At 37.9% G+C, this 15434-nt stretch overlaps 2 protein-coding genes across 8 annotated transcripts in view; one reads left to right on the top strand and one right to left on the bottom strand.

Annotated features, from left to right (window-relative positions):
* Nucleotides 1-3616, top strand: part of Ist1 (increased sodium tolerance 1-like protein) — a 7416-nt gene extending 3800 nt beyond the window's left edge. For both annotated transcript variants that reach the window (XM_022849866.2, XM_022849868.2), the window contains exons 4-6: nucleotides 53-297; nucleotides 739-894; nucleotides 2914-3616. In XM_022849866.2, coding sequence (XP_022705601.1) covers nucleotides 53-297; nucleotides 739-894; nucleotides 2914-3107 — 595 coding nt within the window. In that variant the 3' untranslated portion in view covers nucleotides 3108-3616. The remainder of the gene's footprint in view (nucleotides 1-52; nucleotides 298-738; nucleotides 895-2913) is intronic.
* The window catches only part of LOC111269937 (uncharacterized), a 143948-nt gene that overhangs the window by 23749 nt on the left and 104765 nt on the right, over nucleotides 1-15434 (bottom strand). For all 6 annotated transcript variants that reach the window (XR_002686007.2, XR_002686006.2, XM_022849859.2 and 3 more), the window contains one exon: nucleotides 9866-10057. Coding sequence is in view for 4 of the 6 variants with exons in the window: in XM_022849859.2 (XP_022705594.1) it covers nucleotides 9866-10057 (192 nt within the window). In the remaining 2 variants the exon portion in view is untranslated. The remainder of the gene's footprint in view (nucleotides 1-9865; nucleotides 10058-15434) is intronic.

Genomic DNA, 15434 nt, shown 5'->3' with positions numbered 1-15434 from the left:
ATTGCGATATAGAAACTATGAATCACTGATGACTCGATTGTTTTCGTTTTAGATACCTAAAGGAAATTGCCACAACACACGATTTATCATACGAACCCCAAATCGTCGATGATGATGATCATCAGAAAGGTGGTGGCGTAGGTAACCTCATCGATATTGGACCTATCGCACCGGACCCCTCTACTGCAGTTGGATTCCGACCTGACTTATTAGACCCATCATCTACTCCAAAGCCTACTGTTATGGCGCCTGCTTTTGAGCCCCCGATGCTTGAAGTACAAACGCCATCATCAGCAAGTATGACAATTTAGAATTTAGCCCAACACTTTGGAGCAGTTTTCTGTAAATCCAATTTGCTTTATTTTACAACGACGCGAAACCTTTAGCTTTCTATTGTTTGTTTCCAAATAACCCAGCCGGCAATAGGCTCTGATTTATCATCATGAATGAAGCATTAGAATATTTACACATTTTATAGTAATGTTTCGATTAGATTTTGTGTTTTCAACATCTTTTTGGTCAATTCATGTATTTCATAAACGGCACTGAAAAAGAATTGTTCCCTGTATTTCTAAGAAAAGCATTTAGAAGTATTGCACATTGCAATCGTCGGTAAATTTTTATAGGCCGAGGACGCTAATTATGCATTCTATGTACAATTGTGCTCTGTCGGAGACTAATATCCTACCCGACGACTTACCTAAAACGAGATTCTTTTTGCCTCCATAAACTTTTCAGACGGTTTATATGATTTGCCTTCGGCCTCGACACTTGCGGTCTCAGGTGACCAAAGTGTGTCCTCATCAGAAGCAGTCCCTAAAAAAAAGGACACCACGTTCCGCTCTTATGAGGAAGACATACCTCCACCAACATACGATGCTGTCACGACTATAGGTAAGGAAACAGAACACTTAGTTCTTTTATTCTTGTATAAAATTTTTATAATAAAAATTTTATACAAGCTTTTATGTAAAGCTTCGCGAACCTTTTGAGCAATACGTATCACTAAGGTACTTATAAAATATCCGGCTTTTAGTGGTTAACGGTCGATGTGTAAGCGGGTCTATAGTGCCACATTTACCTGTCTACTTGCTATCTACAGGCCAAATTTGCAAAAAGCATGCGTTAAGTGTTATGAACAAGGTTAAGTAATCACAATAAAAAATCATCATAAAAATAATGCCAGTGCTGCACAAAGGGGACCTGTTATGAGTCATTGCTAAGTCTACAAATGGTAGCGATGGTTTTGCGACCAGCTACAGAATCCTGATGATAAACTAGCAGTCCGTCATTGCTAGTACAGACGAAAGCGAAGAAACAGCAAAACAGTTCATACTGAGAGACCGCTTAATTATTCTTAGGAAATTCACAAAGACGTAGACATCTCACATAATGCCGAAGCATTCTGAGGATTATTCGAGGACAAGGAGACTTGTAGTATAGCCTGAAGAATATAGATTTCGAGCAAACGCAGATCCGTCAACAACTGTTTCAGGAAAACTTTAGCGCACTTAAAAATGAGGTGGATTTGCTCTAATATACATATATCACAGGTACCGATAGAGGACAGAGTACAATCGCCCGCATATCGTTTGAAGGCAGTCGAGGTCAAAAGCTAAGATGCTTTTCACCGTTCCTTACAAGTGTCGGGCAGTTGTGTATTATATATTCATGCCCAGAACAAGTCGTGGGTACTTTATCACGAATTGCGTCGACCCAGACAACGTTTGAATGTGTTCTTCATTTGCAGGAAAATTCGATGCCTGTGTCGCCTTAATTTCAAAAGTCAGCAAATCTAACCTCTTTTCTTCGAATTCAAGAAACATTTACTAGAAGAAAACTTTAAGACAGTCGAGGAAATCCAGGAAAAAAGCGCAAAGCTTAGGTTTATTTTTACGGTTTAGGTCGAAAACCGTTTCAAGGACGGTGTCACAAGTAGACCGGCTCCAACAAGAATGACGAATATGTCCTGCCTGTATCGGTTACCTGGCTTTCAATTTGATTGCCTCTATCGACAATCTGGCCGGTAAATTCTGGCCTCATTTCCAGTGACCTGAAGCTCACTCTTGACCGCAGCTGATTTTGTCACCGCAACCGGGTTAAGAAGGACTATGCCGTTGATTAGCAATATATAGGCTAGTGTATAGGCTTATATACCCTAACTGCATCCCAACTTGCGGCTATGTGTTTTACTTTCTTTGCTCCTAAAATATAATTGTCTTCCTTCTTGTGTTGATGAAGTATGCACATTGATGATTTTTCTTTCGAGTATTTTCCAGTCCATTTTTTTTGAAGGTTCTTAGTTTTCAAAATATTTAAAATTAAAGGAGTCCCGGGCGTTTGCTTTGGCGTTCCGGGTTGAACTACGATTCACATTGCTATTAAAATGCTCAATATTTTTAGAAAATAAAGCCGATACGTAATTGCCCATTTAGGGCACTTAGTCTGCACGATAGGATTGCTGTATATAGAGATTTTTGGAGCAGATACATTTATTTTTCGTTTTAAATCAGTAGTCTAATTTAATGCCGACGCAGTTCTTGACATAAGAGTATGGAATACACCTGAGTGCGTGGTATAAAGAGTATTAAGGTATTAGTAATTTCTTTGTTTATCTTCTAGACCTTAATATTTTAAAAAGCACGTGCAACCGACCATAGCCTTCTTAACTGGTTTCCGCTTATAGGTTTCCTTAACCTGATCACACCTTATCTTGGAAAAAAATAACTGGTCATTTACATTTTTATGAAATAAACCTAGTGTAAATACAGCAAACTGTTTTAGGACTACTAGTTCGCCGACAACGGAAGAAATGCTTCTTGAATAGCGTGATAGTTGCATTAATGACTATTGAACAAATTTAGCTCTAATGTTTTCGAACTACGTTGTACATATTTGGCTTCTCTGTTCCAGGCCGTAAAAACACAAGCGAGTTTCCCCCAGATGTGTCTACTTTAGACCTTCCTGAAATACCCCATCTCCCTGATGTGCCTCGTTCAGATACAGGAACGCCTCAAAGCGATAATTGGGGAACATCTACAAGTGGAAATGATGTTGACTTTGACGAACTTTCTAGGAGGTTTGAAGAGCTTAAGAAGCGTAAATGAGAATGTTAATTGTACTGATAAATATCTATGACATCATGTAAAATATATCTCTATGGTATTGTGGGTACAAATAGTAAGATGATAAAGTACGCGCAGATGTGTACTGAGAAACATTACTGCTCGTTATTGTTGATTTGTTTGGTTTCCCATAGTTACTGTACGAGGAAACACTGTCAAGGTAACAATCCAAATGTATTCTATGCTGTTTTAACGTCACAAGTGGATCCTGCACGAAAAGTTATCTATTTTCAACAAGCGTAGTTTAAGTAATGGAAATTTGTCTGATTAGATCTGCCCGGAATCTGGAAAAATAAAGCGTGCTTTTTGTGTTATTAAAAAGACCCGAAAATCACAACAATCGAAATTTACTAGTGAATTAAATTGGCACATTTGAGAACTCTGTTACAAAACAAGACTACATACTTTCATATTATTCAGTTACCAATGAATTAATTTCATTAAATTAATGTATCTAATGAGAGCGAATAATAAAAATGTATTCAATGGTATACCTGGCTTTCTTATGATCTCAGCAAGTTCTGAGAACGTTAGACAAAATTAGATCCTTCCTTTTTATATCTGTTTATCGTGGTTATTTATCCTAATCTCTGAAAATGCACACAAATATCTATCCCCCTGTACAGGAATTATTCATTTGCGTAAAATGTCCCATTTGTCCATATATACTTAAAGGGGGGGGGGGGGTACAAACAATTTGGTGAGGCCAACTTCTTCTATTGGAAGTGGAAGATACACCATATCTTTGTCGAACTTTAGTCGAATCTACTATAGTTATGTATCGATTTGGATAACACACATAATTGATATCCTATTTTTTATTTTCAAGAAATCACATTCTTAAATGTAAAATATTTTCATTTACTTTTGTATGCGTTCAAATATAAAAAAAAAAAACTGATCTCGGTTTAATGTACTTGAATCCCCTTAACTACATGAGTTTTCTGTAGCAAGGCACGTTTTTGAGTTTAACTATTTGATACACAGGGATCCCGAAAAGCCGCCATACATGCCCATCAACCATGCAAGCTAATTGAATATATATTTATGTATACTCGACTCGAATAGACTGTTGTCTATGAAAAATTCAATAACAGTAATAATAAATATTAATATTACCTTATACTCGAATATAAATTAAGAAATTAGCAATTTTGCGACAAATCCCACTGACTTTGTTGCTTCAAGACGGTAGTGATTCACTTAACTCCTAGATGTTGTGGTGTGCCATGTGTTATTGAATTTCATCAGTAAAGAGCAGGATATTTCAAGGGCGGAGGGTGTACGCCCAAAATGTTTCATACGATATCATGACCAGAAAATGATTAGAAAGCTGCTAACAGCGAACCAGATAACCGTTTTTGGTATTATAATCAAATTTATTTATTAGAATTTTATTGTAATAACTCTACAATTTGAATTAGTAATATGACTATTAGATCGTATCCTTGCCATCCATTTGGCATTTCTCCGTCTACTTCCGATCATATATGTCATCTAAAAAATGCATACTTTTTCAGCTGAACACACATGTGGTAGAACACATATCTAGCATGCTCTGAAACAACTTACGGTGTTTATAGACACGGGCAGAAGCGTTGATATTTGCAAAGTGAGCTATTTTTATGGCTAGAACCATCCTGTACTAGATATAACCACGGATTATGGTCAACGATCTCAACAGGTGTTGACACCTGTTAGTATCTAGTATCGCGCTAGAATCTCGACTATCTTTCGAACATCAGCAAGACACTTGTATCAAAAATGCTAATATTCTACAGCTATTTGAATAGCGTTGTAAATCACCCGACATACCACTCGATTGGTGCCAGACGAAACAGTAATCTTCTAGGTCTATGACAAAAATGCAAATATTATTAACAACTTTATAAATAAAGTTGTTAATAAAACCTCTATAATAGAAGTCAATAATCTAGTTGAATAATTTAGCATTTCGTTAACTTCTCAATACTATTCAATCTCAGTTAACTAACTATTGTTAAACTATTACAAAACAGGACAGAGTCTCTTCTCCACCTATCTGTCCTAACTATTTTAGTCGGTGCAGCGGTTTTCAAAGAATATGCGTTTCACTTAATGACGTCTGTCACGTGGCTCGACGCTTCATTATCTTATTCAAACGGATAGTTTCTTTTACCGATGTCCAATTTTAATATTCAGATTCCTGAGGAACTTAGTTCGAATTATCGGACATCTAAATATATTTGAGCGTAGATATATAATCTCAGAAACTTCCGACAATTTTTAAATAATATGATACTTATACATATTTTGGTACCACTTTGTGTCCCTCTTCGTTAAGCTAGCTGGATGTCTGCTGCACAATTTACATATTTGCAGGGATCAATAGAAATCGATATGCGACACAGCCTTTTCAGGGTAAAAGAAGCTCCCTCCTCCGTTCTGGGATAGCAAGGATTTTAAATACGTACATGATAATTAAGTTGAATGCAAGTGAAGAGATTCGCAAACGTTTACACAGAGCAAAATTAGAACAAACTGCAAACTCTTTGAAAGTGTTTGGTTCATTCAGCTTAAGAATTTGCTGCATAGTTGGGAATCTGCCTTGGCGTGCCCCTGGGGTCATCTACACGCTTTAAAGTCGATTTTGAAAGGTAAAATACCATTACATTTTCTTGGCCATATACATGTTACTGATTGAACAACGGAACAAGTGGTTTCATAATCAACTTAAAATCGCCCGTGCTTTACTTTTTCGGCTTCTGACAAACGCCCTATATCCTTTTATTTAGACAATTCATCACCAAAAAGTATAATATGGCTAGATAACTGTAAAATCAACCCACTTTGCAGAAAGTGTCCCTAGAATAATAGCTGTGATGATGATATGCTTGCTGAAACTATAATAAATACATTGAGGTTAAGGTATCTAAGCGACCGATAAAATAATTAATAAAATAATTTTAAAGCGTTATAACATTTGATTAAATGACAGAAGGCAATAGGCACGATCAGCAAAAATATCGACGAAATATGATATGCTCGTCAATGTTAGTCTATGTTTTGTTGTTAGTTAAAATTACTAGACAAAGATTTTTTCATCATTACAATAATCAAGCCTACCACAAAATTAACTGTAACATGAGGTGTATCAATTTTTGGAGTATCTATTGATGTCTGTAAGGTATCTCAGAATGCCAATTTGCCCGGAGACACCCCACAGTCCGGAAATATTCAATGAAGTGAAATGGGCTACAAAAGTTGGAAGACTTTTTGTAAAATGTAGAGTAGTAGAATATATACAAACATATTCTAGGAATCATCATTTCCAATGCACCGATACGGAAAAGGTGCCCAATTGGGCCGATTTAGCGTAGGGGGTCTACATCTGCCTTTATTAGTAGGCTATTGCAAGCAACTTGAATTTTTCAACTAGTTCGGCTAGCAACTTTAATGTGTTAGAGTTACTCCTCGTAAATCCGAGTAAATCAATGGTGGAATATGCTTGCCTACCAATTGCCCTTCTCATCCAACGTGGGACATTTTCCTGCTCAGTCCAGGAAATAGTTGACAGATGAGGTCTGGCATTGTCATCAGGTATTCAAATTGCGTGCTTTCGATTGCCGTGGCTGTAATCTGTAAGGCTTTGGATAAATTTGAGATAGCAGGCTATATTCATTATTTCAGTAGAAAATACCCTGATGTACATCACAAATACTGGCCTTATTTCATGTCCAAACCTACTCCATACTGCTACCAAACTTCGACTGCCTTCCGCGGCGACACTGTTCTCTCGTTTGGTCCCTCTCCCGCTAGCAATAGAGATTGAATCATATCTCGTCTATGGCGACTGTATGTTCCAAGCGAATTTCAAAGTTTGGCGAAATACACGCCTATGCATTTTTCACTAGCTTGGAATCAACTCAATTAAGAATCAATTTTTACTAACTTTAAGTTTTAATTTTTGGGTTATAATTTTATAACATGTTGCATACGAAATGCTAGTTTTGGCCGGCAAAATTTTCAGACCCCACACTCTACCTTTGTAAAAACTCTTTTCAATTGCGGCAGTACGTTCTTGTCCTTTACGTCATGATATCTACTTTACTACATCTGCTCGATTTTTCACGCGTCGTCAACACTTCCATCTGTTCTTGAAACATTCGTATCACTGTACTGTGCTTCCGTTTAGTGCTTTTATGCCTAAAGTTTTTAAAATTTCCATAAATTTCCATAGCACTGTGACCTTCAGAGAATAAAAAAAGAAAGAAAACCCCTTGAATAAAAATTTTTCTTCAAAAGAAATTATATAACGCGTGATGTCAGTTCACTGCAATATCTGGATACAGTAACAATTCGGCTAAGAAAGCAGCAGTACGCAGTGATTCGGCAGTGAAAACTTGGTAATAAAAGCTATTATATCTATTTACTTATACAACTGAAGCTGTGTCCGTGTTTTTAAATTATCATATGAAAAAAGTATGTAGAACAGTGGCCGTCATGGTCCTAGGAAGACTACAACGGGCGCCTAGAAAAGTATCGGTCTGCAATCGAGAAATAATTTTAGGAGGACCAGATATTGGAACAGGCTAATGAAACCAGAGTTACAGCAGAAGACTGAAATACTCCAATGAAAAGACAGGACATTTGAATAAATATTGCTAATACGTTACGCAAATGTAACTGTAGCGGAGAAACGCTGTTAACCTTAGTTTAGGGAAGAACGGGAATAACTGTAGAAGGCCATTGTGTCCCAGTTAGGTAAAGTCTTGAAACTGGAGTCACGCGCACGGCTTGAAATGAGTTATTTGATTGACAGCTTTGCAGTAAAGCTCAAATTATTTTTTAAAGTATTTTTTGAGATTATTTTTCAGAATCCATGTAGTGCATTAAAGGATTACTTATTGGGCAGTCATCTTTGTAGGGTAACAATGTGATATAATAACCCTATCAAGACAACAGGGGTGTAAACCGGTTTCCTGTGAAGATGTCAGTCTGCAATCGAGCAATACCTTGTTACAGATGTATCGCGAATTAACAAGTTGCCAGAAAGCCAGTAAATACCCCAACCTTCTAAAAAATAGGTGAAAACCGGTTGAGTTTACATCTCAAAAATCAATATATTGTTCCCCGAAGGTTATAGCGTTACGGAAATTCACCGAAGATTAAGGACATTAGGCAAAGTGGCTTTAATCGGAAATACAGTACGGAATATTCCAAACGTTCCACAAACGGAAATCGGGGTGTTGACAATCAGTGAGGAGGTGATCATATGTCAAGACCTAAAGGATAAGGACGTGTTGACGCTTAAATTCTACGGGCTTTATTAGTCAAAGCCGGCATTTCACATTTAACGAGTTGTAAAATTGACCCAAATAATCAAAATGCGGATGCCAACTAAATAATGGATTTCCCGTGTCCTAAAAGGTGTGTGTGTGTGTGGTGTACGAGTGTGGTGTAATCCACGTACATTCTGCCGAATCTCAAAAGCATACCATAGACGAGAATTCAATCCCTATCGCCAGTCAGAGAGGGACCAGGCGAGAGAACGGTGTTGCCTTAAAGCGAAATCCGAGTTTAGTGGTAATGTCGAGTATGTGAGGGTGTAGATGGTATTTGGAATGGCAGCAGGGGTATCTGCTGAAACACTCGCCAAAAATTAACAACAAGTACAGCCCGCTGTTTCGAGTTATTCAAGGGAGTCGTGGACCGTTGACACGGTATTCAAAATTACGTAATCTGGATACTTGATGACAACGCCATGCCTCAATTACTTCCTAAAGCAAGACTGGTGCGGAGATTCAAATTTCTAGATAACTGCTTTGCCCACTTCCTTCCCCGTGACAGCCACATAGTTTTGCACCAAAGCAATTTGTTTTTTCAATTTGATTTTTACACAGTCCTACAGAATTATATTCAATGATCTTACCCCTTTTTTAGTTGAAATCTGCTTAACAGTGTTTTAAAGAATTAATTAGGGTATGTAATTATTCGCTACAATCCTAACGCCTAAAAAAGTTGTTGACCTGCCAATATGCAAAACACTGGCTATGCTTTATAGTTCGGAAAAAACGCTTTGATACTTGATTGAGTTATCCTCACTTTCTGAAGGCTAAATGTGGTATATTTTTTGTCGATCCGTAAACCTGGTACAGTAACAAATAAAAAAGATAAGTCATCCATAAAGCCAAATGCCTTAAATGATGATATTAAGCGATTGATCCGATATTACGATCACTACATGCTAAATAAATTATATATCTAGAACCTTAGTTCTGATATGTTTTCGCAAATCACCAATGCGTATTTTAATTACCCCATAAAATATTTGCGCTAGAGTGCTTTGATCGAAAGGGCAAAAACTGCAGTGTGAAAATAAAGTTGTTATATTTATGCAAAGAGCTATGCCTGAAAAAGCGTTTTTACAAATATTTGTTTTAAAATAAGATCCCTGGACTTGACCATTCAATATCAGTGTAAAGTATTAATTGCCTTCTTAAAAAGCCGGGAACCTTCCTTCTGGGTGCTTCGAATCTTTTTGAATCTAATTAATTAGTTTATATATTTCAAGTCTTTGTGTTTTATGATCGTAAGATTTTGTATCACGACAAATTCTGTGAGGACAATAACCGCAGAATGGATTGGTACTGTTTTTTGGCAACTGAAAGAAATAATGCGGCTTGCCTTATTAACAGTACTAAGACATCGCACAGAAAAAATGCAGTTAGGTTTTAAATTAACTCTTGAAAAGCTCTTACTTGCACTATGAGATGGTCTAGAGCTCCGGTAAGAGCGGCAATACCCTCGACGGCCGCGATTTTGTGACCATTTGATTCGTGGGCGTTTGCAACCACAGGTAACCACACCTTTGTTAGTAGGGCTTCTACCAGACGGTGACTCTCAATATGTCCAGCTTTCGTCCTCGAGGCTGGGTCATGTGCACCAGTTATCTGTACAAAAATTGAAGTAAAGCCCATGCATTAGCTAGTGATTATAGTCTATTAATTTACTAAGATACATAAAAATAATATATCGCATTTAAATCGATCAATCGAGCATGGTGGCAATTTCAGGTTTAAATGTGTGTATACCTGCTCTTCCACTTCAGTAAAAACGCTATCTTATTCAAACTTCCCATTACCTAGTTGGAGATATCAAATTTTTACCTAATTTTAGTTAATCCGTTATTGTACTGGACACATTTACAGTTACGCTCTTGTCTTAAGAAATTCAAAAGCAATTGTAAAAGAGTCTCAATACATATTTGAATATAATTTCAAAGACCGGATGTATGATAATTGAAAATTAAATCTCTCATGTTTTCCTGAACTCAGTCATTTTTTGGTGTGTCAGTCATATTTATTTTTATAAATATACATGTAGATGTGCAAATATGGCGAAGTGATAAGCAAACAGGAACTTCTTAGCTTTGTCAAAACGGATTGCATAGTATTATACTACTCTGAATAATAACGACTGTTATTGGTCTGACAATATTTGCAAATGCAGCTCCCATCCTATGATATGCTAGGTTTCAGAAATTAGAAAAATATTTCTGTTTGGACATTCCCAACCAATCATTAGAACTTTCAGCGTCAGAAAGAGCAAAAAATTTACTTCCATGCTCTTTAACCTGTGCGTGTCCATGATGATGAGATATTCTACTGTTTTGAGGAGATCAAACATCTTGCAGATATTTTCGATGAATGGTGCAGTGTCGGGCAATACATATAGTAGGCGGTCAAGCGTGAACACCAAATGTTAGCTTACGGAACGCAGGTTCAATTATAAAATCATTAAGCCGCATAGGTTCTCCCAAATTATTTAAATACCGTAAATGATAATTGTTATGCTCCTTTAATTGAATAATTTCGCCGAAATGTCCACCAATAATTTCTAAAGATATAATGACACATGCATCCGTCCTTATTTAAATACAGATCTCGATAGTTGCGGCTGCTATCATGGGCTTCTTAATTTCATCCTCGCGATGGAATCTAAAGAGCTAAGTGTTTCTTTTAAGTTCGATACTGCCGTAAGGCATTCCATCAGACAATTGGCCTCCAGCACGACGAGAAACGAGCATGTCCACGCTCGAATTCGAACTTGGAAGTATTTTCAAGTGCAATTTAGTCTTTCTGCGTATTTCAATATCGTCGGCGTAAAAATTTACCTTCATAAAACACTGTCCTTGCTGGAGAGGAACGAGAAGCGCAACTGTTTAGGGTACCCTGTTGAGCTCACCCTGTTACCTGCTCTATGTCGATTCTTTTAGTCAACTTATCGCAATCTTAACCATATTTCAGAGCATATTTTCTGATAGCTCAGCGAGATCTAATAGGCGCAACACGAGCAAATTCGAAGTGACTTGGCCCTTCGTTAGGGATAGTGTTTTTTTTTGGCATCTCGCGGATATAGGCCCAAAGGGTCTCGGCCTCGATTAGGAAACTTGGCTTTGTGGATTATAATATGATGTGCTTGACCACAAGCTTCAATAAAAAGCAAAACCTTAGCATTAAGAGCACGTTAAAGTGCCGCAGATTGACACCATTGGAAAGAAAAAAATTGGCATAGGCTGAACAGAATAGCCAACAACATTGACAGATCTTCTTTACTAACTACAATTGCTGTACCTTTGCTGTAAAAAAAAAACATGCCTATTATTATATGCATTTGAGGATCAATAAAATGTGAGAGCGACAAAGATTAATTAAATACATAAATTAATAAGTAAAAAGAGGTCGAAAGGTGATTTAAAAAAAGTATGTTTACGTTTCCTTGAAGCTATTCAAAAATTAAGGTTTTTGCAAAGGTGTCGGGTCACGAGTTCCACCTCGAAGTAGTACACGCCTTTCCGTGATGATCTATCGATCTTATATGACATCAATATGATCTTCCTAGAGCTCGATTATACGTGCGGAAGTTTGTAACATTCACTTTTTTTTTTGGTAGCCAGTGCTATAATAATGATTATATACATAAAGCTAGCCAGTTCAGTCGAATTTACAATGAATATGTGCTCCGTAATTAGTGGGTTATCCTCCTGGCCCTAAGCGGCTTTCACTGCCACTTCCGTACGAAATTTTTTACAGTCCTAAGGATTATATATAAAAATCATAACAAATATTAAACTACAACTAGAACAGATAAATAAAAGTGTGCAAAGGAAAGTTGTCTTTCAGAACAGAAGTCCGCGGGTCAACTTCTGGTTGTTTCTGCAACAAGAGGGGCTGTAGTCTCAATTGTATCCGAAAACAGGATGAGCAGTCTGCAAAAGAACTACGGATTAATTCATAAGCGGAAAGACTGCAATGTGCCAAAAAAGCCTGAAATCACGAGAAGGCTGAAGATACTAAAATATTGGCCTAATTTGCACAGTGCTAGTGTCTGGAACGGGATAAAAAGAATATATGGCGTGGAGGAATCCGTTTTGCACAAAATCAAGCCGATCACACAAATAATTCGTATACAGTATTGATGAAATTTGTGGTGCGCCGATGCTGAAATCATCCGCAAACATTTAGCAATATGCAAATCGAAATAGCTTTGCCACGTTAGGCTTAAATGTGCGAACAATATGCTGACAACGTCATAGACGCACACATGAAGGTGCCGTGCTATGGTTTCACAATACTAATTTTCAACGGTTCATTTCGCTCTATGTTTGATTATTGGACTTCCGGGCAGGAGCTCATCTGACTAATGTAACATTGACGCACTTTTGGACGCAGAACCTAGGGAAATTTTAATCGAAATTCCGACCCTAATATGTGCTCTGCGTTAATATGACGAGAAAATCCGGTTGACGAGCTCGAAGGTTTACTAAAGAAACAACAATACAAAGATCACTGGCTTTTTTCCCTAATCTGAAATTTTAGATATTGCGACAAATGACATATACATGTATATATATCGAGAGTGCCCACTTTATATAAACCAAACGTGCTTCATTGAAGTCAATATGCATTGGGCACAGTGTAGATAAAAAGCCAACTCTGAAGTAGACCTGCATGAAAATTTCCCTAGTTAAAGTTTTAAAACCAGTTAGAGCAAGTATATACTACAAATATTAATTTTGTTGAATTTTGATCGAATTTTCTATCGAAAGCAAACCTTTTCGTTGTCTAAAGAAAATAATTGGCTAACGCAGGTTAGAATCAGTGCCAAGCACGATGTAACTTTAATCGCAAAGGGGGTCGAGAACTTCCTCGAAGATCGGTTAATAATCCAACAACAGTATTCCAGACTACGCAAGTCTCAGGAGACTCAAATCTAACGATTATAACAATCTGCAAGGCGTTTATGTTACAAGCTGATATCCAGGAAACTAGAATAGAAAACTTACAACATCCGAATGCAGCCGGCACAGAGTGCGACAGTACACAAGAATCACTATTCGTATCAAACAATTCTAGGAACTGCCAGGTGGTTGCAAAGGCAAGAGCGTAGCATACCGCACTTTCTTTAAAGGCAGTAAACCTTTAGAAGCGAAGCTGGTACAGACACGAATACGCTTCCTGCGAACAATGCTGGTACAAGCAACATCGACTCAGACAGAAGCAAGCATTCTGACGGCAAGAAATACAAAAACAGTGTATCCGCAAGGGCCAGCGAAAGGTACGACAGAGGGACGATCTAGTTGTTTGCACCGAAGATTTGAAGAAACCGAATATCTACGATATGGTACCACAGATAATGGAACGCGTGGACAACTTCACATATCAAACGCAAATCAGGAGAAAGTACGAAGAATTGTACAATGGAATCATGAGAATTTAAACGTGTCAATGAAGCTCCCTGTAACTAGACCTTCAAACGGCTTGATATACTAATCTTTACCGAAGGGCAGAGGCCCACACACACTATTTAAGATCTAAGGGTACTACAATATTAGTGCTTAGCAGTACTTACAAATTCACCGGGCTGCCCGAGCAGTGGTTTATCAGCACTGTATAAACACCGCGTTAGTAAAACGAAAGTAGTGGTGGCAGAAAACAACTGCACAGTTATTGAAGGGAGCATATTTGCGGTTTGTTGTCATGCACATTAGACCACCCGAGCATACGATATGACAAAGCTCATTGAAAACCTAACTCGACACATCAGCCTCCTAGATTGACAGAGTATCCCACCTATAGCTGGAGACCTTAACGCAACGGTAGGTATGAGAATAGGCAATCGAACATTTATGTCACTCGATTTAGAGGACCTAAGTTTTTGAGCAGAAGGCGATGAAAATTTACTTTTAACTTCTATCGAGCCTATGAGCTATTCGGTAATAGATATTATAGTAACAAACTTCACCGGCCAAGACCATAAGCAAATAGAGAGGAGTCAATTTCTCATAAGATGCTTGGGGTATATATATCATTGTAAATGAGACCACAAACTCTCGCAAAAAGAAGTTCCCAGCGGCGAACCAGCTTAGACAAAGTCGTCTCTAAGAAACGGCCTTCATTACGTCACTGTACTCGAAAACATCGGACATCGAGCCGGTCAATGATTTTTTTTTTTTCAATTTTTTAGTAAAACCGCCGCAATGTAGTGCATAAGAGATGAACACAAAAAAAAACTGGCAGTGACGGAACTGGCAGTTGTTATTAATGAACAACTGCTGCTCTTCGCTAAAAGCGCTTTGCAGGCGCTCCCTAAAGAAGGGTAAATTTTACGTCAAACAAAAACACGATCGAATTTCTGGTTACGGAACGCACGGAGAATTCGCTCTGTGCGCCCCGAGAATCCAAAGGACTATTTCGAAAAAATACTAGTGTCTTGCAAATTTTCCCAAGACATGCCCGCGTTCTCGAGTGTCTGATCGAAGAATGGTACTGGCAAGTAAAATGTGTGAGGCGACTTTACAGTGCAAAAGATCGTTCCAGCGATATAATGTTTGGCAAGCAGCACATTTTTTGGAACATCCCTCATATCATCATGCTTAATATTTATAGAAGTCGTCAAAAAGCACATTTAGCTAAAGTTTACTTGTTGATTCGCAGACTGCCGCCGGCTGAGGGTCACGAATGCATCTATTTGAAAAACTGGCGTACATCTCAGGGAAGCTGCTAAATATACTAAGAGCAATTTTATAGGCATGGCAAAAGGATAAGCCTCCCCTAAAGACGGATAGTTTCGCCCTGAGCCGAAACTCAGTATTTAGCTGCTTGCTAGTGACCGATTTTCTCTGATGGACAAAATAAACGTCTGTTCGGAAACTCCATAAGGTACGCGGACATACAGCACCAATCGCTTCTACCTCTAGCACAAACACAGAAGTTGTGAAGTTCCGACGGAAAGAACAGTTAGCCTAATCATACATATTTCCACTTA

Source organism: Varroa jacobsoni, unplaced genomic scaffold (genome assembly GCF_002532875.2).
Source record: "Varroa jacobsoni isolate VJ856 unplaced genomic scaffold, vjacob_1.0 scaffold_1425, whole genome shotgun sequence".
NCBI classification, from domain to species: domain Eukaryota; kingdom Metazoa; phylum Arthropoda; class Arachnida; order Mesostigmata; family Varroidae; genus Varroa; species Varroa jacobsoni.
This window is presented reverse-complemented; position numbering and strand designations above follow the sequence as displayed.